The 24,202-nt window shown below is 37.2% G+C and overlaps 1 protein-coding gene across 1 annotated transcript in view; it reads left to right on the top strand.

Annotated features, from left to right (window-relative positions):
• Positions 1-24,202, top strand: part of LOC112957041 (adhesion G protein-coupled receptor A3-like) — a 237,258-nt gene that overhangs the window by 186,131 nt on the left and 26,925 nt on the right. The window contains exons 13-17 of the mRNA XM_026050563.1: positions 760-967; positions 1,896-2,104; positions 11,298-11,425; positions 12,511-12,634; positions 20,307-20,452. Of these exons, the coding sequence (XP_025906348.1) occupies positions 760-967; positions 1,896-2,104; positions 11,298-11,425; positions 12,511-12,634; positions 20,307-20,452 (815 nt within the window). The remainder of the gene's footprint in view (positions 1-759; positions 968-1,895; positions 2,105-11,297; positions 11,426-12,510; positions 12,635-20,306; positions 20,453-24,202) is intronic.

The following is a 24,202-nucleotide window of genomic DNA, read 5'->3' as shown; positions in this document are numbered from 1 at the left end:
ATGATTAGTTTGCTACTTTGGCAGGAAAAACAATTGCAGGATGAGTAAAGTCCTCAGCACATAACATTTGGTGCATTCTATGGATGTGCTGTAAGGGAATTATCTGCTTGTGAAAGGGGGTATAACGCCCTCACAACTCAAAGGCATTATAGTGAGCTGACAGTCTCCATTCATTTCCTCTTCGTGTTGTGTTGTTTTCTTCTGCTATGTTAGTGTTCATACTATATTTATTCCTGCGTTACTAAAACACACAGCTAACTGATTTTCCGTATAAAGCAAGAAAAATGTGTTCATAAAATGTGCTGTTTGCTACATTTGCAGCTCTCTTACTGATGTATTTTTCTTTTTGTATTAATAAAATTATTTTAGTACTCTTTAAGTAGCCTTTTGGAGAAATGTTTTAATGTAAGTTGTCTGATTCTGTTTTAAGTGAAGGAGAAAACCTGGTAGAGGTTGTCTCTTTAAATCAGATCTGCAGTGTTGATGGACCCTCTAGCAGGCACGGTAAGAACCATTCTCACCTCTGCAGCAGGGAGCTTGACCATATAGACTCGCACATTCAATCAAAACCTTTTCCCTTTTAATATGCACTGTACTATGCACTATTCCCATGGTTACAGCTTGTGCTTCTTTGGTTGCTTCCAGCCTGTTGGAAAAGGAAGGCAGCACACATTTTTTGCACAGGAGTTTAAAACATCATGAAAGCAACCCTGTTGTGATTTGCATTTTAAATGTTTCTTTTTTTTTCTCATTGTACAGAATGCTGTAGCAGTAGCTTCAGTTCATTTGCCACAGTCTGTCTTCGCTCAGTCTTCAGCCTGGCAATCTGTTGATAACTCCACTTGCAAGCTACAGTTTATTGTCTTTCGGAATGGAAAACTCTTTCCCAGCACAGGGAACTCGTCAAATCTTGCAGACGATGGGAAACGCAGGACGGTTGCCACACCAGCTGTTTTTGCTAAAATAGGTGAGGACTTGTTATGCATTATTTCCTTTAATCTGAAAGCTGTGGTATACTTGATTATGTAGAGAATAGAGGAGTAGAGTGCACGGTATGCTGAGAGGCTGGGAACAGTCTCTCTCTTTTACCCAAGCATTTGGATTTATTCCTATCTGCATGATTTTATTCAGGTTATTCTGCAAAGAAAGAAATGCAATTGCTGTATGACTGGAATGCAAATTTGGGATTACTCTTTGTTGACATTGTTGTTTCAGATGCTTGTTTTCTCAGAGCAAGGTGCCATAGGAAGGAACCTTGTTATACTCTTTAGAATGAGAATCACAATACTGACAACCGAGACACTGATAAAAATAAGATTGTTGGGGTGGGAACAGTGCCCTGTTGCATGTATCAATACTTTGTGATATGATGAATCTAAAACAGGTGGTGTTAAAGGTTTTTGGCTAAATGTGATGGAACATATAAACTAGTGAGTCATTATTTTGATTAATTATTCACCCAGGCAATTTTAATAATTTTATTTGAATCTGAATAGAGTTTACATTTCTCTTAGTATTTTAAAGATGTTTAAATGTAACTTTCAAAGTGCAAAATTTTCTTAGCTGCTAATCATACCATGGAACCCGAGCCCTTTTTGCAGTTGTATGAGCAGTAGTGAAACATCGTACCTAATTTAAGAATCAAAAGAAAAATCAGCTTTGTGAAGGAGGATGAGATCACTTAGACAAATTATGAGACTGAAATGTGCATTCTGTTTTATTTAAACTACTGCAAACTTTTCTGAATGTGAACATTACCTTTAATTTTAACCATTAACAGCATGTATGTATTGCTTTGTTTTCTGTAGTTTCAGTACATTTGATGTCTTTACAGAGCATGCATCACTAAAGGGTTTTCCACTCCATCTCTCTGATTCAGTTTGTTGCTTTTGCAGATGGGTGCAGCTTTGGAAACCTTACCAGCCCTCTGACTATAGGGTTGAGGCACTTTGCACGGGGTATAGACCCCATTGCAGCCTTCTGGGATTTTGACCTTCTAGATGGACATGGAGGCTGGTGGGGAGAAGGGTGCCACATAATCAGTTCTGCAGGCAATATTACCACCATTCAGAGTACACACTTCAGTAACTTTGCAGTGCTAATGGTAAGTATATGACTTAGCAAATATACCCTCTCTCTCTCTCTCTCTCTCTTTCTCACTCTCTTTTTTTTTTTTCAAACATATATATGCTCTTTTTACGTGTACCCGTATCATTCTTATCTGTCAGTAACTGACCTTTCTTTTTCTATAATGTTTAATACAAGGCAGTCTTAAACTAAGTTATTTAACTGCTAGTAAGTGAATAAACCTGGTCAGCTCTAATATCCAGGGAGTGACCTAATCAAGAATGACATTAAATTTGGTCTTACAAGTGAAAGTTCCATCAAGGAATGATCAGTGTACGGTGGTTATAAATTATAAGACAGGGTTTAAAAATGTATACTCCTGTGTGCTTTTACATCAGTGCATCTCCGAGGCTGGTCTGCTTTTGTTCCTGCCCTGCACTGTGTTGATCATACTAATTAGTTGCAGGCATACCGCAATGTTGAATCATTTAATAAATGGAGAGGAATAACATCTTGTGCTCTTTTAAACAAGGACAGTGTTGTCCTTGTTGATCTTGTAGGGGTTTTAGTTTGCATACTGCTGCCGATAGCCTTTTTTTGCTAGATTGCTGCTCAGGAAGAAAAATATTTCAGTGCAGCGCTAACCCATCAGCCAGCTTTGATCTGTTCTCAGTCACACTCGCAGTTCACATTGCAGTTATTTAACTGTCCTGCTAAGCAGAAAGTTACCTTTTGTGACAGCAAAAAGATTATGTGTGCCATAATGACACACGTTACCGCCTGGGGCACAGTGGAAAGCAAGCAAAAATCCCTAAAGTCCCCAACAGCTACCAGTGAGAAAAAAAGCCTGCCCTATTAAAAATATTGATTAGAAACTGATTGCAAAAAGATTATTCAGATGCTTATGCTTCCTAGCAGCTCAGTCCTGGTGCCTGGCGCTGCTGCCTGTGCTCGTCACCACGGTGGGGACAGTTGGGCAGACGCTGTGTGGTGTGCGCATGGGGGACAGCGAGCACAGGCGCCGGCGATCGCCGGGACGTGTGCAGGGAATACCAAGCTGCTGCTGTCAGATGGAGGCCAGATGGAGCCAATAGCGGCGCGCCGCTCCAGCACTCGCGAGTTAAACGCGGGTATTATCGGCCACGTTGGAAGAACCCATCTCCCTCCGAGTTGCGTGGAGGCTGCGTCGCTCCTGTCAGCGTCATTCAGGATTCTAGAGCTCCTCCTAAGATCTGAGAGCAGCGGATCTACCTCGTAGATACAGCTGCCTTAAGTTCTCTTTTTTTTTTTGCCCCCCAGGCCTCAGTTTCCCCAAATCCGAATCCTGGCGGCACTTTGAGGATGTGTTGGTGGATTCATTCAGGGCAGGACCTGTTGCCTTTGCAGAGGCCACACCCAAAACGGCGCCCGCCAGGCCGCAGCCCAGCCTGCCCGTCCTCGCCTTTCTCCCTTATTGACCGTGGGCTAATCCCATTTGCAAGCAACCAACTCCAGCATTGGGTCCTGTTTGCAAAAAATCATATCCTAGCATAAGAGCTGCAATTTGTTTTTAGTTTGCAAAACTGAACACCGGTTTGCCTCTGGTAAAATGCAATTGGTGGCTTTTCCACAGCCCAAAAGGCAACTTAAAGGTTTTTGTCCTTGGTCCATTGTTTGTTTCTTTGTAATGCAACTTTGCTTCTTTCTTGTGTGCATCTCGTTTCCATCTATGCGAAATCTTAGACTTGCTTGGGCTTCGTTGTTGCTACAGTAGCAACCGTGCTAATGTGGCGTGTGCCTTGCTCACGTTTCATGCTTATGTTAGGAAAAGAGATGCCCAACTTGAGGTTATCATAATGCGCACATATGATGCATATGTACAAATGCATCTGCCAGCAGCTGTCTTTCTAAACAGCTCGTGGAAAACTTTTGCAGCTTTATTATGTGCATCTGTTCCCATACAAGCGAGCACAATATTTGCTAATTGGTGTTTTGTGGTGTAATGTCATGGACTTGCTTTGATTTGGATTATATTTTCTGTGCAGTTCAATTCTCATATGAGCAAGGAAAAATATTTAATTGTTCTCCCTTGTTGTAACTTTCCAATGTGAACAGCATGCAGTTCCTATGTGTATCGGCTGATATCACCTCTGAGTGGCTGATGCATTTTAAAATACTAACAAACTGACAGTAAATTCAAAATAGTTAGCAGTAGCTAGCAGCTGGCCAGTGGAATTCGATTCAATGTCACGATAAATGTTATTTTTTCTGTATAATATAATCAAATATATTAAACCATAAAGATTCATAATTGATTATTATGTTGTGGAGTAATTGCCATAAACATGATGTAATAGCTGTAAACTGAAGTGCAGCAAAAGAGCAAGAGTGAACCTGAAGGTTTACATTACTGTCTAAACGCAGTATATACAGACAGGGCACAAGATGAAGTAGAAGCCTTGCTTAATCCAGGTGTCCGTTGTTTAGCTCGTAGATAGTGCATATTCTGATTCATCAGTGCTGCTCGTCATTTTTTTTCATATTAAGACAAAGTTCATGAACTATTTTATGCAAGTCATTTTTGCCCATGAACCATAAAAGGCTAAAAATAAAGGATTCATGGGGTCCCTTTCGAGAAAAGCTGTAATCAAGGATTTATCAACTGCGATTGATAATTAATGAGTGTGAGCATGCTTCAAGTGAGAAGATTCATGTTGAGATGTTTCTTTTCTGTCAGTGAGTACTGTCAGCTCCTGTTAAAGTAATGTCAGTACGAAAGGGTGCAGTGTGGCCACTGAGTTGGAGATACAAGGATGCGTGCAACGCCCTCGCACATCTCTGCGTTGGGGAAGCAGGTCAAGTTGAAGAGCAAGTTCAGACAAAAGAGCGTAACACAGCATTGTCTTCTGCTGGTCAGCTCTTTATTGGCAGTTTCCAGGGGTGACAGCAAATGCTGTGAACCTCCTGAGTTATATTCCTCTATTTTTCTTCATTTACTGTGTGTTTAGACTAGTCTCCTGCCTTCACTTTCCACTGTTCCCTCTGGATGAAAGACAGTAGCAATCTAATTTCTCCTTAGAACTGGCCAAAGACCTGTGGGGCGTTGAACTGTGAATATCTGCAATATGTGGGTTTTTTTGTTGGCGGTGGTGGTGGATTTTTCTAGAGTAACATTTGAAATCTATTCTGTAGCTTGGGAGTATCCAGATACCAATATCTGGTCTATAAATACAGTGCATTTGTGCTCTTCCGTGAAATGAGCTTTATGTTAGTATTTTAATTCTTCAAGATTGTACTTGTTTGTTATGAGCCATGTAGTGGCCTGCAGCAATAGTGTGTGTGACCAGAAGTGTACCTCTCAGAAGATAACAATATCTAACAGCAACATCTGAACTTCACAGTAGATTACAAAATTTGCTAAATAGGTTTTGACATATGTTGACCTTTGTTCTTCCTTTCATTTTTCTTGGAATAGAGTGGCAATTCAGTAGTGATGAATATTGCTCTAAATGTGTGTAGCATGTCCTTTTCCCCCTTAGATGCCATTGTCTAGTGATTTCCTCAAATTTTGCAAATAAGCTGAGGTAAATTTCTTAAATTTGTCTATGTATGCAAATTCTTAATTGAGGGAAAATGGATTAATAAACCTTGATAACATTTTTTTATAAGCTTGAATATAGGTCAAACAAACATGAGATTGTAAACAATGTTCCTATTTTTGTCACAGTTGAGTGCATCTCTTATTCAAAACAATGTAGGTGATTTTTTTTCCCCTGTGAACACAGAGTCATTCTTTCAGAAAGTAGCTTACAGTCAGTAGATAGTTATTTGAGATAATTAGGTCTGAGGAGACTGAGCTGACGAAAACACGACAAATTTGAAACTTTTCTGAAAACAAACCTTGGAAAAATCTCCGTGAAAGAGACACTGAGGAGAGGCAAGGCAGTGGTAATGGCTCACACTAAAAGAGTTAGAGGGTTTTAGAAGCATTCTGTGATCTTTCACATTTTTCCAAGATGGAAAGATCCCAGTACCACAAAAGCTACTTTCTCAGTATTTTTAATGTGACTGGACTGCAAATTTTCTGAGGCCCATTTAGTTCTGAAAACAGATAGTCAACTCAACTTCCATAACTCAAGGCTTCTCCAAAGAAAACCATCTGTCTAAACCTTTTAAAAATTAAATCATGATTCACAGAAATATTATAGAAACATTATTTAGCAGGTTGATATAATTATTGTATTTGATATTTTGCTCATAGAGAACACAAAGTTTTTGCATTAAAGTCTGGAAAAGTAGTTCAGTACTTTCAGAAATCTGTCTACTTACAAAGAGATTTGTTTAAAAGTGAACTTTTCGAAGCTTTTTGTCTATAAAAAGCAATCACACGTAGAAATTATGCAAATTATGAGCACCAAAGACCAAGAATATGGATGACAAAGACGAATCACTAACTAAACTAAAAGAAACAAGGCTGTCTGGTGGACTGGAATCAGTGAAATTCTAGCATTAACTTTGATGCTTGTGCAGAGATGCTGCTCAGTGTGAGTAGCTGGAGGCCTGACCTCTGCTGTCATTCAGAGACTGGATCAAGAGGCACATACTCATCACCTCAGCTGACGTGTGCTGCTCACGTAACAGGGAGTGTTCAGGGTATATGGCCAGCTACTCAGCAAAGGTTGCTTTTATTTCAGAATACTCTTGATGGTGCCTATCTTTTGTATAACGCATTGGGTTAAAGTACTCGTATGAGACAGCAAGATCTCCTTGGCTTACTCCTTGATTTATATTTACTTTTTATTCAATTATACTGAATAATTTATATAATATTCACTATGTAAAATGCATAAACTGACTTGGCACTGGGGACCAAAATCCAGGCTCATCTGCTTCCTAACTGTCCTGACTTTTTAAGAAATCAAGCTTCTAACTGAAGCTCTTTCTTTTATGTCTTAATGGATCTTCCGTTCTTCACTCTGCATCTTTAGCAGGAGGGTAGGGGATGCAGACTATGAATAAGACCAATAAAATAAGATGTCTCCTGAGAGATAGAAGATGTACATCAAAGACCCAGGATCTCCATCGCCAGCTACCCTACTGTCTTACCTTGCTTTACTGTTTCCCTACTGTCAATGTCTTTCTTGTACTCATGTGCTCAAAGTGGATGCAGCGCTCAAGATTTACTCTCTCAAATGCTGGATTAAAGAGAATGATCTCTTCACTCAACTTGCTACCTAGACTCTTTCTAATATAGTCCAATATGTGGCTACCTTTGCATGCTGCAAGGGCACACTGCTGACTTGCTTTCAATTTGTTTTTTGCCAGGGCGTCCTGATGCTTTCCTGCAAAGCTTCTTTCTGCCTGGTGTCCCCCAGCCTGCGCTGCTGCAGGTGTTATTCTGGCCCAGAGTCAGGAAAGTCTGTATTTGCCTTGGCTGAACTTTGTGAGGTTCCTGTCAGCCTATTCCTCAAGCCTTTTGAGATCCCGCCAAATTGCTGCCTTGCTCTTCTGCATATCAAGTGCTCCACTCAATTTGCATTGCAGTGATTTTGGCTCTCCATACAGAGGCCAAACTCATTGCCATATTCAGGTTCTCCTAATCATGCTAACAGAGCTTGTCATCTAATTTTTAAGTTGTATATTGCCTAGGAATCTATAAATGTGAATATGGATCTAAATCTAACCCAAGGTCATTGTTTCAAAGCTCTTCTGTTTCTAAGTCTTGACTTGAGAAACACAATTTCACGTGTCCTGCTTTAAGCACAGAATTCAATTACATCATACTTTCTGAAGTCATCATATAAGCATAAAAAATCTTTAATTTGCCAATAATTATATGAATAACAAAAATATACTAGAATTAGACTCCTTTTTTTAGCATTTGTGATCTAGTGAAATATCCCAATATTTATTCTATTGTATCTTACCTTCAGCCACGTCTGTATTTGCTGTATCTCAGGATTGCCTTCAGTATACGTTATCTATACACTATAGTGACTTCAAAGTGACTTCTAAGTTATCAGTATAGATATATCAGTTTTAGTTGACTTTTGGAATGAAGTTGCAAGTAAAGGTTACAGTTCGACTGTCACTGCACTGTTTTCATAATTCCCATTGTTGGATGAAACAGCTGATAAAATGTCTTTTCTGTCACTAATTTACATCACTAGTGTGTTTAGTGCTTTATTAATGATAGTGCCATTTATGCCAGAGGCTGCTTGGTTCACATCTTCTTGTAAGGGTAAATGAAAGACTATGTCTCATTAGGCAACATTTTGCTGGCCTTGTAGTTGTAGATTACAGTTCCTTTGTAATGTTAAAAATCTTGTGTATATTCATTTTCTTGCAGAAAATTCCTTCCAATTTCACTATTATCGTCCTTTTAATCTTCAAGAAATAAAATCAAAAACCCCTTGTATAAATGTGGCATACAATTAGGCTACTTTGCCTATAACATGGGGAAAAAAAAAAAAAAAGAAAAAACATTCTTTTCTGCTCACTGCCTTCCCCAGAGAATTACTCAGGGAATGTTGACAGATCAATAAGTTCTAATTATCATTAAAAAGAAGACAAGATAAGTTTATTATGTATCTGTAATGAAATCAGTTTTCAAAACACAAAACTCTTAAAGAGTCTTCTACACTGATAATAATGCCTTATGGTACCATTACTTAAAAGTTTTACCACTTATTTACTAAGATTAGAAAAGGGATGATAAAATATGAATACTTTTAAATGTAATTAGCTCTAAGATGCTGATTGTTCCCGATTCTTCTGCAGGCGAAATTGCTGTAACACTGTAGAGCATATGGCATTTGCTTTTATATAAGTGCCCAAACACACAGTGATTGGTCAGTCCCTGCATTTGCACTATTAAAATCTAGTTCTTTGAGTATTAAATGATGCCACCTCAAGTTGCCTTGTTATGCTGTTACATAAATGCATTGCTTTCAGTTTTCTTTTTCACAATTCTGTTAACATTGCGGTCATCTTCCCAGAAATATCTGAGACATTTATGTCTTTAAATAACGGTTCTATTGTATCTGCTATATAAGGTTATAGCTTCCTTAATATGCAAAGATGAAACAAGTTTATGCATAAGAGCATACACAAAAGGATAACAAGGAGTGCTGTTGGTTTCCCATAATCTGATTGTATCAGTAAGACTTAGAAGTATTTCATAGTTTTCAGCAGAATATTTCTAGTTCAATAGTCCAGTATTTATTTATATTTATTCTACTAATGTGAACTAAAATTATTTGAGCTAAAATTGTAGTGAACGTTTCTGATAAAGAAATGTCTATATCTCAAGAAACTCAATGTCTGGAACAGTTAGTAGGAACATAATGCAAGTAAACATATGGGAGAAAGGTTAAAAGGACATGAGATTATCTGGGTGCACAGTTCTTAGTCGATAGACTTAAGAAGAATATTGTGTATTGAGAGACTTAAGAAGAATATTGTATATTGAGTATGAACTGAAAGTATGTCAAAAATTTCTCGTTTAGTAGTGATTGAGGGAAGAATGGTGAGAGATATTAGCAGAGAGAGTGAAAATACCTCTGTGACTGAATTTGAGTCTTGGTGAGTTGGCCAGTGCTGGGAAGGGCATGAGGGACAAGCAGTGACTGAGCAGACTTTGCATTTGAATGCAGAGACTCATGCAAGCCACAGAAATTCTTGAGGGGAAATGGGGTATGATTACATATTTTTGCCATCTTGTTTATATGGTTCTTGTGGGATTTTGTTTATGTATCTTGCAAGCCTCTCTATTTTAGGGTTTAATGCTAATATATATGGCTGAAGAGGTTATATATAGTACAGTCATTCTTAGGAACTTTTAAAGCTAACATGAAGAAAAAAATAATGATTGCCAGAGTAGGTAAGAAGATTCTTCTTGTAAAAAGAATCATTCTGGAAAGTAAACTGAAGTATATGTCATGCGCTGATTTAATAACTACATATGATCATTAGCTGCTGCTATATCGCAAGTACAAATACATAAATAATGGGCCTGGAAATCAGCTCTCTGCACGAAAATGTGCTAACAATGGTTAGCATTACAGTCCCAGTCTCCAAGGGGAGATCAGCTTCTGTCCTTCACCCCAGTAAAAGAATGCATTGAATAAACCTAAAACTGACAAATATGAAGAAAAGGTTTTAAATGATATATGTCCGTTATTTAGTGTTAGAGTTTATCAGATTGTTGTATTAAGCACTTTTTCAAGGCTTTTTTTTCCTCCCGTTTTAGGATGAATGTTTGTCTCTGTGCACACAATTAGTGCCATTGCACTTGGAAAGTGTCATGCAGATACTTTGTGTGTTCTCTGGTGATGGTTTATATGTCTAGCTTTTAGTATTTGCAGAAATGTAGTGGCACAAATGCATGTGCCTTAGTGAAATTCTAATGCTTGGTTCAATTCAGAGTGGCTGAAGATTTAATATTTTCCATACAGACTACTTTTGCTTTCCATCTTTCTTGCCTGCAGATTTAACTCTCCTGTGACTCTTTATTTTTATGTGAGGTCTTATTCCTGGCTGAGATCCAATAAGTCAGAGTGAGAATTTGATGTGGTTAATTTTATAAAGATACTCCATTTTCATCACTTTTCCTTGAAGAATTGTGTCAACAGACACTAGGAGGTCTAAAAGGAACTTGTGGCTCTTTAGTCTGCTGTAAAAATACTTTCGAATTGACATAGACAGTAGCATATGTGCAACTGGGAATGAAGGTCACTGGGCCAGAGGACATATTTTAGCTGTGAATGGTACTTGAATATAGAAGCCCATCAGCTGATATTTTGGGTATATTCTCATGGCTTTTGGTTTTTTGAGAGGTCCTTCAGAAGTCATATATATTCCATTTAGAGACCTTTATGGTAATTTGTTATTCTATATTTACTATCCTGGAAGAATACATGCATAAAGCTCCTGTTATCAGAAGGAACAGAGATTGCTAATGCCTGCAAGGTGTAATCTCTGTTTTTTTTCCAGACTTTTTTTTTTTTTTTTTAATTAGAATGTGTCTGCTTGTACAAAAAGGTTAATTTCTCTCTTGCAAAGTGTATGGAGATGAGGAAAGAGCAGTCGGATGTCATTGCAAATTCATGAACTAAATCTACATAAAAACTTCATCATCTTATTTTCCTGCTCTTGAAAGTGAACAGCTAGAAATGACGTGACATATTGTAATGAAGTCTCAGAGTTTCACACATGCCTAACAATGTTAAATCATTTTGCTTTCTCCATAGGATTTTAAGACAGTGCTGTCTTTCCCCCAGTACCCAGGGGAGTTTCTGCACCCTGTGGTATATGCATGTACTGCAGTAATGTTGTTGTGCCTGTTTGCTTCTATTATCACCTACATTGTACATCACAGGTAAGAATTTTGCTATTCCTTGCTAAAAAGACACAGTATTTTAAATAATATTAATTACTGTTAGATAGTAATGTAATTTAGGCTAAAGAAATCATTAAAAGTTTATGTCAGAAATAAAAACAGAATAAAGATTTATGCAAAATGGAAGTCTGTTGTGCATCTAAGTTCTTCTGGGAATGATGAAGAAAATGGAACCTTCTGTCTAAAAATGTGCCAGTTCTTCTAAGCAACAATTTAATGTAATTTGTCACTTCACTAAGCCAGGAAAAAAAAAAAAAAGCAAGTGTCATATGAATTTATGACTTCATTTTTAATTGTATGAAATCCAACATTTTAAAAATGGAAAACATAAATCATTATGACGACCCTTGTTTCCTTCTTGAGATGTATATCTAAATGATCTGTATAGTGTTCCTGAAATTTCCAGCTTGAGAATTTAGGATAACTCTGATATAAATCTACAAGGACCATCAACCTAGTATGGGATGGGTTCTAGTCAATCAGCTGCATTTTGGACAGATAGAGCAGCTGTTTGGGCATATGAGAACAAGCTTGGTTGAAAGCTGTGGAAGCCCTCATTGAATGAATGAGATTTTCTTTGAATTTTAAATCTCCTTTATTTTAGAAAATGTGTGTTTTTCTTTATATAAAAGATTTATACAAATGTCATTTTAACTACATACTTTTGTTAAAAGACTATTAGCAATTTAAAAGAGAAGGAATGTATTGTACTGTAGAAGCTGCTAAATATTAATCAAGTGAACTTAATGCAATGATTTCTCATCATCTGCTTCCATTTAATACTTCAGAAACATCTTGTTACAGTTCTGCTTATCTGAAGCAATTCAATGAGCTTTTTGCTTGTATCACTCTTCATTAGATGCTTGATTGGAAGGCACCTTCAAATCAGTAGACTCTTCTTTTTCCCCTACTGAGTTCAGTGCTGTATAAATTGGGCTCTTGTTCTGTAGTTAAATGGAGTTATGTAGATATTAAAGAATCACAGAGTTCAATTCTGTCATGTTAAATATTTTTCCAAAGTATTTACATAATAGATATATATCTTTAATTTTTTTTTTCAACAGCACAATCCGAATCAGTAGAAAAGGATGGCACATGCTTCTCAACTTCTGTTTCCATACTGCTCTTACTTTTGCTGTTTTTGCTGGTGGAATCAATCGTGTTAAATACCCAATTATATGTCAGGCTGTAAGTATCTGCCTTACTTATTAAAAGAAAAATGAAAACTTGAAGCTACATCTTTTAATATAAGGTTGACAGTTCTCTTCCTGGTCATAGATTGTTCCTGGATCTTAAGGCGTATGTTCTTCAGAATCAGTTATCGTCACAACCATGGCTTCTAAAGGCCAACGGTGAGAGACAGGAACTTCTGTGTTTGGGGCTTGGTTGTGCCCTGAGTTTCTGTGAAAGTTGGGCCAATTTGACCTCCTCTCTGCAGCTCAGATTTCCTTCTATAAAAAACAATCTTAAAATTTTGTTATTGTAATATTTCTCTGTTTTACAAGATTGTTGAAGAGTACTGTTCTTGCATGTTTGTTAATGTCCTTTCTGATCTTTCAATTGAATATGTAGAACTAAAATTAATGCTGCTCTTCTTGAATATAGTACTAGACCACATCTGCCAAAGCAGTGCCTCTAGATTCACTGGGTGATCATTAAATCTATATTTGGGTAGCTTGCTGCTTACAGTGCAAATACTATTTTTTTGATTGCATTCTTGCTCTATTTTGCACCTGATGGGTATGTCCTACAATTTCAGAAAGGCTTCATTAAGCAGAAACATCTGTGACTGCAGTAATTGTCACTAACTATTACCTAAGATATATAGTTTCCCTTTCTGAGACTTACATTTTTAAAAAATAGCACATGTATCTTCTCTTTCTCCTGTGCACAGAGGAACTGACTCTGCCTACTGCTGTCACAGTATTCCTGTCCAATTCAGAAATGACGAGTGTCATGGGGTTTGAGCTTTCAAGAAAATAAAAAATATCACCCATTATAATTCCTTCCTGAGACAGTGCTTTTGCTAGCTAAATTATAAGTTATTCGTTTGGCTTGGGACAATGTCCATTCTTTGAATATTTAAAAAAAAAAGTCATTGGTGTATTGTAATATTTCTATTGTTAGTAAGAAGAGTCAGAATATTAATCTGCTAAGCACTCATGCCACTTCTCAGCAAGCTTCCTGAAAACAGCAGCATGTAAATTGTCCTTCTGTTTTTGTGTATGGATTTTCTTCTTACAGATTTTAGAATCTCTTACCTATTTCAGGTGAAAATATAGCTGAGATAAAATGTTCAACTTGAATAGGTACAAGGAGTAATGAACAGCAAAGCTTGGAAGGACTCCTGTCTAAGAAAAGGAAGCCAAGAACAAAATTGGGCACCTTTTATGTTCAAATGTGTTGTATTACAGGCTCATGAAATTTTAAAGCAACGAACTGTTGTTTCATAGATATTACTAGATGCAAGTATAGATCTTACTGTCTCCATGCTTACTGCAGTGTAATCTTCAGGCTTCTGTGAGATCTTAAATATATTTCAGTTCAAAAAATGACAGAATATTTTAGATCTTTTCAGGAAGGTGTATTGACTTAAACTATTGTTCTGTGTACAAGAAAATATGTCTCTATTAGAATTAATATCTAATTATTTAATCTGTAGCATAACTTGCATAAGTTTTTGCTCTAATTTCCTCTCAGATCCTGGGAAAGCCTTTTGTGCTGTGTCAGGAAAAAGCACCTGTAGATCTGTAAGCACCTACGTTGTTTCATGTGCAAAGTTTAGGTTCATTACATGGTATACATTTAAATGACACAGTTGTCCACTAAATAATTCCAAGATAAATATCAAAATATCTAGTAAACTGCATTGTAATATATCTGTGTATTCCAGCAGATTGAAATATCATTTACCATTGTCTTCATCTGCAGTTTGCAAGTGAGGGGAGCAGATTAGATTGTAGGGCAGCCATGGCCATGTAATTACATGATCACAAATGACCATCTGTTGTTACAATCTTTGTCTGGTTATTTACTTTGCAGATTGCATGGTAACAATGCAGTATTAACGGTGATAATGAAAAACTGATTGAGATAAATGAGTTATTAATAATCTGTTATGAGTAATATATAAACTACATGCATATCTTAATAAAACGCAGTATCAGTGACAGCTGCTTCTTGCTATGATATTGAGCGAGATCCTGAGCTGCTGAGAAATAGGCACAGCTAGAGAAAATGAACAGAACCGAGCACATATGCCTTTTGTTCCATTTCATAAAGTTATTTATTTGCCTGACACCATACCCTATCAACAGGCAGTATCATCAGCTGTTGAGATATAGGAAGGAAGCAGGGCACACAGGACACGGACAAACTCCTTGGATTCCTACTGGAAGATGCCTGATGGAACTAGATAGGGCAGACTGACACATCTGTCCAGATAATCTAATTCAACACTCCTCAAGGTGAACAAATGTCCTCTCCCAGGACATTCCCAATCCAGACTCTCCCTTAGCTGCTCCCTTACCAACAGTAATATTTGAAAAAATTTTGTGGGTCCCAGTTTCCTCCTGTGATAACTTTTAGAGGATTACTGCTAAAGTAAATACCTGAAAATTAACCTTTACTTTGAGAAACCTAGGAGGAAGAGAAATCAGATCTTCTGAAGTTCTCTTGAGTAGTTCATGTATTTGAGCATTTCCCATAGAGTTTCTAAGCAGTGGTGGGGTGCACACTCCTCCTTACCTACTGCTGTAGTACGTATAGCCATTCTTTAGATCAATCTGCCCAATGGAAGGTGTTTGCCAAGCTGTTCTGGGCTCAAGTCTCCCCCAAGCATATGCTTTGACTCTTTTTTCCTCTTTTTCCTTAAGTTTTGGTGTTACTGTTTAAGAAGAGATTTGTGAGAATGTTGTGTTTGTAACACCATTAGTGCAAGTATCTTTTTATCTGTTACAGTTCATAGCACAGCTTCACTCCTAAGCAGTGTGATTTGCACTTTTGGTTCCTAAGCGTGCCGTGGAAGATTCCAAGTGCAAGCTTTTTGTCATAGCCGCTGGAACACAGTGTCAAAGCCAGTGAACCTCTACGTTGCTTACTGCAATTATCTCTAAAACTTTCACATAAATTTCACTGTCACATCCTTGCCTAAGTGAATAATAGACTGAGGAGTTTTTTCTTCCTAATTAAGCAAAAACAGTGGTTGTAAAATAACTTCAGTTGGATCACCTTCCCACTTCTAAATGAGATGTACCAGGCTAATTTTACACGGCAGGAATTAATGCAATGGAGATGGACCCATTTTCTATGATATAATTGGAAGAACCTTCATATCTCCTTGAAGGGGAAGTAATTGAATTGAGAAGTGTGTTATCACAGAGAGTTAGACATTTATTTTTATCTGGAATCTAACAATCTAAAACTACCTTTTAAGCCAGTCTGTCTATGCCAGAGAAGATTTTGTGTAGACCGTCTCACTTGGCTGTTTGCTGTGTCCTCTTGTTATTTGCAAAGAAATATTAGAGTGCTAGTCTTGAAGATCCTTGTGCTGTTTCACAGATTTCCTGTGTGACTCAGGTATATATGTGCAGATACACAAATCAGTGAATCTAATTCTGAGTGTCCCGGAGGTCTGGCTGCTGGGGTGGAACCCAGAGCTTTGAGCTGGTGCCAGAGTCCTTCAGACAATGCCAAGGATGTGTTAGGAACAGCAGAACAAGATTAATCATCGCCAGTGCACTGCACAGGAGGGTGCTTGAGCGAGCCAGCAGGTGATGTCCTCAACACCTTGCATATCCATGGCTCTCAGATTTATTTCCTTCAGAGGGCAGAAGGAGGCTCGTTCTTTTCACATGAGGAATGAGATGTAGGAGATATGTCTGTAGTTGGAGGCATTGGTACCCTGTTTGAAAGACTTCTGTGTCACTGCTCCTCATTTCCGAGCTGGTGTCAAAATCATTAGGCTGTGGCTACTAGGGGATGAAGTGGTCAGTGCTGAAGTGCAGGAAGATTAGGCATAAGATCTGGAAAGCAGAGAATGGATGTGAATTTAGCTAGACCGAGGATGTCCTAGAATTAGAAGCTGCATCTTGGGTAGGAGATTATAATAGAGGAGGAAAAGAGCAGTTCTTTCCACTGTGCTTTTGGATGCTATGCTATGCTTTTGGAATAGATGCATGAAACCAATGCGTTTTGATGAAATTTCCCTGTCAGGACTCCTCAAGATATATACAGAACAGTGTTCTCTAATGGCTTTTTAGAGGTCTTTGCTGAGGTGGATGTTGGACTGCTCAGTTCTGCTGAAACATGGCAGAACTAGACATATGTGCTAGCAAGACTTTCGGTGGTTATGGACTCTATTAGCAACAACCTGTGACCACTAGAAACTTTGCACATGATGGGCTTGGATGGGCACCCTGAAGATTTGTCCTTGAGGACGCAGGGAGCTGCCTGGTGCATCTTGACTTCTTGCTTTAAACTTTCTGTCTATGAGGTGGGAATAGGGCAGTTCTAAGGCTGAACAAGATTATTAAATACTTGCACATTGGTAGTAATATTGGAGACCAAGCAGAAATTCCTTTATTCCTTCATTTCACTGAAAAGAAGCATTTCCTCTTCAGGCTTAATGGTTTAATCAGAAAGTCAGAGCATATCCATACCTTCCTTTAGATAGAAATGGGTTGAGAAAGGAGAGTCTTATCTGAAATACAATTGAGAAGAAAGAAAAAATGAAATTAAAAACTAGGAGAAAACAAAGATATTTGAGTATAGGTTAAAGCTATTCAAGAGACCTTTATGTGCCAAAATGTTAGGTAGCTTTACATAAATGTGTATGCTGGTCATTGCCATGGCAACTGCAAAATGGTGTGGAACTTAGGCTACTTCTAAGGTACTGAAATTTATTGAAGGCGCACATGCTTGTATGTATGTACTGAAGGCACATCTTCTTACTCTGGAAAACGATAATCTCCTTTTCAGTAGGCTGGTATTTATTCCCAAAGATAAGAGTTCTAAACACACAGCACACTAAAAAATGAGTTTAAGGGAACAAGGAAATTTTCACAGTATTAATAGCAAATATTAAGCAGCTTTAAACGCAATGCTGGCCTCACTGCCAGTGTCCTGACTGTTCCGTTTGACCTGTCAATGGAAAACTTTCTTATGAATAAATATGATCATTTTGTTTTGTGAGAAAAACGGAGCCCTTTGCACACATTTGTCTGGTATATTTTGTGGTGAAGGTAAGCTCCATTTATGGTGAAAACAGGTCTTAACAGGTCTATACAAATCCATCAACGAAATGTTCACAGATGGACTCGTACCTCATGCTCATACTCAGGCTCTTGGGTGCATAAACCTATTTGCTAACGGAGCTAAGTCACCATTTACTGAATAGGGTAATGGTCCTGCTTCCCACTCTGCTGAGCCTTGTCTTCCAATTCCATGTCACTCATGTGACACAGTAGCTCATGTATCATGCAGCAGGCTTGGACATCTTCCTAGCTGCTGTCCTACTGAGAGGGACACAGCACATGTTCCTCTAACCAGCTGCATCTGCCCGGTGGCATGACTGAGCTCTCGATGGGGGAAACAGAGCTCAATGGGCAGGAGGAGAGCCCACCACCAGCGTTTTGAAGAGCAGGCATGACAAGCATTTCTTTACAAATAAAAATACAGATAAGACCAAAAATTCTTCTCCAGGAACCTTTTTTATGTGATGGGAAGTGAGAGTCATCATCAGTTAAAGAAAAGGATGTCCTTTCCTTTGCATTTAAGTATAAAAGCTTAGTGCATCCTTCCAAATTCCATATTTTTTGTCATATTGCTTTATCTCCAGATAGTCTCCATTTTCCTTCAAATCTGGCAATTGTCAATAGGTCTGTATCACTAGACTATATCCTCTTTTGCCTTAAGAAAGAAATGCAAATGAAATTTTCTGAGAAACATACTTCTGAAGAGTTAGTACAGAGGCTGATCACATTTTTATCCCTTTTCCATGCTTGCTTGAGATGCTCATACAGCAGAAGGGACTCAGTTGCTGAAGAACATCTTTTCTTCACATTGTAAGGAAAGAAAAGAGAGTTAGGGATGGCATAGCCATGATATTTTCAGTTGATTTCCCTCTTTGAAAGTTGAAATTTAAAACCGTGACATTGCTTTATGGCATTATTTTGGGGAATCTCATCATAAATGAGATCCTGTGGTTCTGTGATCCATATAAGCACCTGGTCTTTTCTGCATGTATGACAACATATATAGTGTCTGAATTTCACCAGTTGATGCATCTCTCTGAATTCATCCTTGTGTTCTTGATTCGTTGGCGTGTGCAGTTAGAATAATTACAGAACATATAGCAGCAGTGCTGTGCTGAAATGAGAATGAAATCAGGAGTCAAGTCCTTAGATTTTTTCCACCTTTTCTTCCTGGTTCCTGCTGTCTTCATCCTCTTTCCCTTTCTACCTTCTTTTTCTCCCCAGCCCCTGCTCACATTTCTCTTCACTGTGTCCCTACAGAAATGCTGCAAGCTGCAGATGAACCAAGCCCAGACAGCACTAGCCACCGAGCTGGCAGTGTCTGCCAGCTGATGGTACAAAGTTGTCTCATTCTCTTATTTCTGCTTCTTCTACCTCAAGCGACAAGGGCTATGAAGGCTTTATTCTCCCTTGTCTAATGTGTCAGACAGGTCCCAGAGAAAATTACAAAAGGCTTTCTGTTGATGATATTTGCTGCTACGTTCAAGTTTTATGCTATGTGACTAAAGATAAACAAAATTCTTGGATTTTTTCCTTTACCCATCAATTATTTTGTTTCAACTTGAGCAAAAACGGAATACTGGTTCAAAGAAATCGTTGTAATAGATTTGTGTTAGCTTTATTCAGCAGTTCTCTGTATTTCTTAAACATTTATGTGCTTTCCAATTATAGCAATATTTTACTTGTCACTGCAAAATGTCAGGTTATTGCTTCAAAGGTAACCTCATTTTATATAATCAGATGGAGACTTAGCTAATGTAATAAAGCACTGAAGATTGGATAAAATTCCAATTACTGTTTCCATAGTAATGAATAAAAATTTCTAGCATAACACAGATGTTAGTATCTTAGTGGTGTTTGTATGTTATTTTACTTTTTTAATGATATACACACCAGTCTCTTGGAGACATCATAATAATAACACTGTTGAAAGTTTGCATTTCCTTTTGATAGAGGACACTGAGATCTGTCATTTAATTTTTAAAATTGCATGGCCAAGTTTATAAATCCTTTAAGACGTATTTGAAAAAAAAAATGGCAGCTAGCACTGATCCCAAACAAATTATTGGTCATTTAAAGAAGTTATTCTTGGTTATATGCAGCTGAGAAGGAACTACAGCAGGATGTTTTAATATATTTTGCTGAAAATTGAAAGGGGGTAAAAGCATAACAGCAAACAAAATTCTGCCCTTCTACCATGTTTGATTGTGTTGCCTACAACGTGATAAGCAATGCGGAATCTGATTTTCTATTAACAAAGTTTGCAACACAAATTAAGCTTCATTTTAAATCTAGATGTAAAATTTATCTCTAATCTGGTTCTTATAAAACATTTGTTTTCTAGTCTTGATTTCATAACGTGCCATCTGGTAACACAGATATTAGCTGTAATAGATTAAATCACAGATTCCATGTTCTTTTTAAAATTATTTCCATTCCCTTGCATTTATCAGAAATAACCAGAGAGATATAAAAGTTGATGCAGTTGCAAATTTGGTTACTTTGAAAAATGCATTTGTTTGTACATTTATGTAATAAAATGATTCTAGAAAGTCTGTTTTACTGATCCTTGTGTTGACGTGTTTAACTGTCATCACTTGTTCCAGGTGGGCATAGTATTGCATTATTCTACACTCTCTACCATGCTGTGGATTGGAGTAACTGCAAGGAATATTTATAAACAAGTCACAAAAAAACCTCAACCGTGCCAAAACGGTGACCAACCTTCTTATCCAAAACAACCACTACTCAGGTATGGAATATTAACTATATATTTTTTGAATGTTCCTAAAAAAAATGTAAACAAATGTTTACTTTTATTGCTATATGCTTTATTTTTAAACTATAGCTAGGACATGAGTCCTTTAAGGTTGTATGAAAATCTAAATATTTATTGTATGCTGATAACGAATGCTACTCAGAAGATGCAAATATGTGGAGCTGGTGTAGACTAGGTTCAGAGAGCTTGATCTGAAAAGGAGCAACTCAAGTGTTTCTGTTGGTTTCCTATGGAGCAAAAAAAAAAAAGTGGCTTCTTTCTGGCTTAAGGCATTATTTAATCATCAGAAACTACCCTATAATGATTTTCCCTTTACCCTTATCTTCTCTCCTATAAATCTTGCCCATCCTTGTATTGATTGCCTAGTAACCTGATAGTGACCTTCCTCATCCCACACCAGAAATCTAATGCTATTACCAGAGAGAATGAAAGTCTGGGCTCCCTATCAGCTTTCTAGATGAAGCAGATGAACAAACATGACCCTGACAGTGTGGCAGGTGGAATGTAGCAAGAATTTCAACCAGGTGCCCATGACATTCTGTACCTTCAAGCTGAAATATGCGGTCTTCAGAGAAAAGGGGAAAAAAGAGAAAAAAAAAAGACTAAGTTGCGGCAAACTCAGGTTTCCTACTATGGACATGAGAAGTGGGATTTCTTCCTTCATCTTTCTTGACTTTAGCAATTTGGATTAGGTTTTGGACAAAGATACCTGGTGTCCCTCTGTAGATTTTGGAGAGATACAGAGAACAACTTCCAGATCTCAAGAAAAAACAGATGGACAATTTAGGTTAAACACTTCAGTTTTACGTAGCGAAAGACAGGAAGGATGAATTCTCTCTGTGGCTTTGATGAAAAATCCTGATTAGTGTGCTTTTGTCAAGACACTTTAGTCTGAACACCAAATGTGGATTAAGTGGCTGTGTGAGCTTGTTGCAATGTGTTGAAATAGCACAGAAATCTGAATTGTGCTTTGTTGTCCAGGTTTTGTTGAGTGAAATCATTACTAACTTAAGTTCTTTGCTTTCTAGACCATTTTTTTTTCCAGAGATGAAACTGATTAAAGTACACATAACATTTGTATAGGAAAGAGAAGGGTCATATAGATCATCAGATGAAAGCAGGAAGAAATGTTTGAGCTGAGAGAGCCTGACTTTACTAATTCATGATTTACTGTGCCATTCTTCACCAATGTGAATTTCCCTCATTCAGTTACTAGCACACGGCAAAATGAATAATTGCCCATCCCCAAAGGCTGCAGTGTGGCTATTAAGGCAGAAAATTGTTTCAGGTTACATAGACTTAGCATAGTGTATGTTCTTCAAATTCAAATCTTGTTAGAGTTGGAAAACAGCAGACAATTGGGTTACAGAAAAGATTGCTTTAATTAGAATTCTTCTTGTACCAGTCATGTTGAGGTTCTCAGCCAGTGAAAATAAATAGCAGATATTTTAAGCTTAGTAATAGAAATGATAAACCTACTTTTAGCTGTAAAGGAACATGAATATAATTGTTTAATAGCTAAATAAATGATTATGGAGTTATTTTTCTCACTGAAGGCAGCACGCATCCTAGAGACACAGCCACTGAAATGTCTAATATGATTCCATAATGGTTGGCAGTAGCTTCAAAGTAGCAAGGATTAATTTCATTTCATGTAGCAAACCGGCATAGTATGTGGAAAATTAAAAATTGCTTTAAGCACGAAAATGCCAAACTCATAATTAGTAATTGTTGTTCTTCTAGAAGGATAATGATCATTTTTATGGTCATTTTAGCTTTCCTACTTTTAATAAAATTAAAATCAGAATTATTTTATATCATATTTACATAAAATCAATTTAAGATGCTTGTATTTCAGTCCACCCATGTACAGCACAGTGCTGTATCTAGAAGCTGCTGCTTGATTTTATACTTATTGTGCCTCAGGTACCTGAAGGATAACAACACAGTTTTGCTGGGTCTGGGTTTGGGTAGGGTGAAGAGATGTTAGTGTATGTGTGTATATATATTTGTGTGTATATATATATATATGTATTATGACAGTAGTATATAAAAATATTAAGTTTATTCAAATGGACTTAAGTTGTTTTATATGTATAGACTATCAGGACTAATAAATATATAAGGTAACAAGACTTTTTTAAACAGGATTTATCAGTAATCAGTATATTCTGGCCTAGTTTGAATTATCTTTGTTTTTTGATTAATGTAAATACATACGTATGTTTGACAAGAACTGCACACTTTGCTCTTCTCCTTCAGTCCTTTATGGTAATTATTATATAGGTTAGATTTGTAGTTCACATATGAATGCTTTTCTCTTCTTCTTGCATACATTTGTTGTATGAGATACAGGGATCTAGTTTCTGTAAGTCACTGTAAATATTGCCCAAAAAAACCCCATAAATCTGAGGCATTTGGAATTTACCAAAATACCTTTTTTTAATTCCCTGGCCACATCTTTTTCAAGGAGCTTAGTTCACTTTCAAAGTAGTAAAAACATGTATCAAAATGTCTGAAAGAAGACCTGAGCTGTGAGTAGAAAAGGACACTTGGTATGTACTTGCTTCAGTATCTCTGCCTTGCCATTTGCATATGCATTTGCAGAAGCAAGATAAACGGTGAATCCTTGATCTTTTCCACCTAGTTATCTCTGAGCTGTGGCAAGGTCTATTCAATTATGTAAAATTATATTAGTTTTCTATTAGTTTTCTGTTGTTTCTAGTTACAGTGATCAAATTTGAAATCTTTTTGCAATGTGAAGGGTATCATTACATACATGCTATTCTGCTGTAATTACTGAATTCTCCATGGCAGTTCTGGCTATTCTCCATGGCAATATAATTTTAAATATTGCCTCTTTTTGTACATTAATCAAGAATTATATAGCTAAAGCTCTTAGGGCCTACTACTCTGATGAATGAAACTATTACTATTCTGGTATTTCCACCAAATGTGCCTGGGTGTTAATGAGATAGATCAAATTAATGCATCATTGAATTTCATGTATTTAAATACTGAACCTTAGTACTGCAACACATAATGAAATTACTTCTGTAAAATACACTCTTTGGAATGCTTAATAGAAATAGATAACTCTGTTCATCCTCTGTGGACATTTCTGAAACACGACAGTGTTTTGGCTTCTGACTCATCTGATGTCAGATTTTGCCATCAAAGACACAAGGGGCACAGAAGATTCAGCTATTAGATGTGATGTACCAAAGTGTACTCAGTCCAAGCTGAGTACATCAGCTTAAAATCATTCTTTTTCCACATAGAGTGAACAAAATTAGGCTATTCTCCTTTTTAGTAGGATTACTCCTGAGCAGAGTTGCACTATAAACATTTATATTAACAAATAACCTGCCTGCTGGGCTAAAGATTGGTGTTAAAGAAATAGATTATTGCTATCTTTAATTTCAGAATATGTCCTATTTTCCTCCATCCTCTGTTATTCTCTGAGCATCTTGCAAGGTAGCTAAAATATAGCAAACTTCAGGCTACTGAAGCCAATTTCCTATCTCTGTCATGAAAAACTTCCAGGGCATACATAAAGTGCAAAGTCAACTCCAAAATGGATAACAAATGATGCCGCTGTTGCTATTGAACTTTATCTTGTTTACTGTGTAGTACACAAAATATATGCCTTCGCGATACACTTTTTTAAAAAGTTCCTACTAAAAGCTGTAGGACTTCTAGGAAAGTATCTCATTTTGAAAT

This window comes from Nothoprocta perdicaria, unplaced genomic scaffold (genome assembly GCF_003342845.1).
Source record: "Nothoprocta perdicaria isolate Ctin4 unplaced genomic scaffold, notPer1 scaffold_7, whole genome shotgun sequence".
Lineage (NCBI taxonomy): Eukaryota > Metazoa > Chordata > Aves > Tinamiformes > Tinamidae > Nothoprocta > Nothoprocta perdicaria.
Note: the sequence above shows the minus strand (reverse complement) of the source record. Positions and strands in the feature narration are given on the sequence as shown.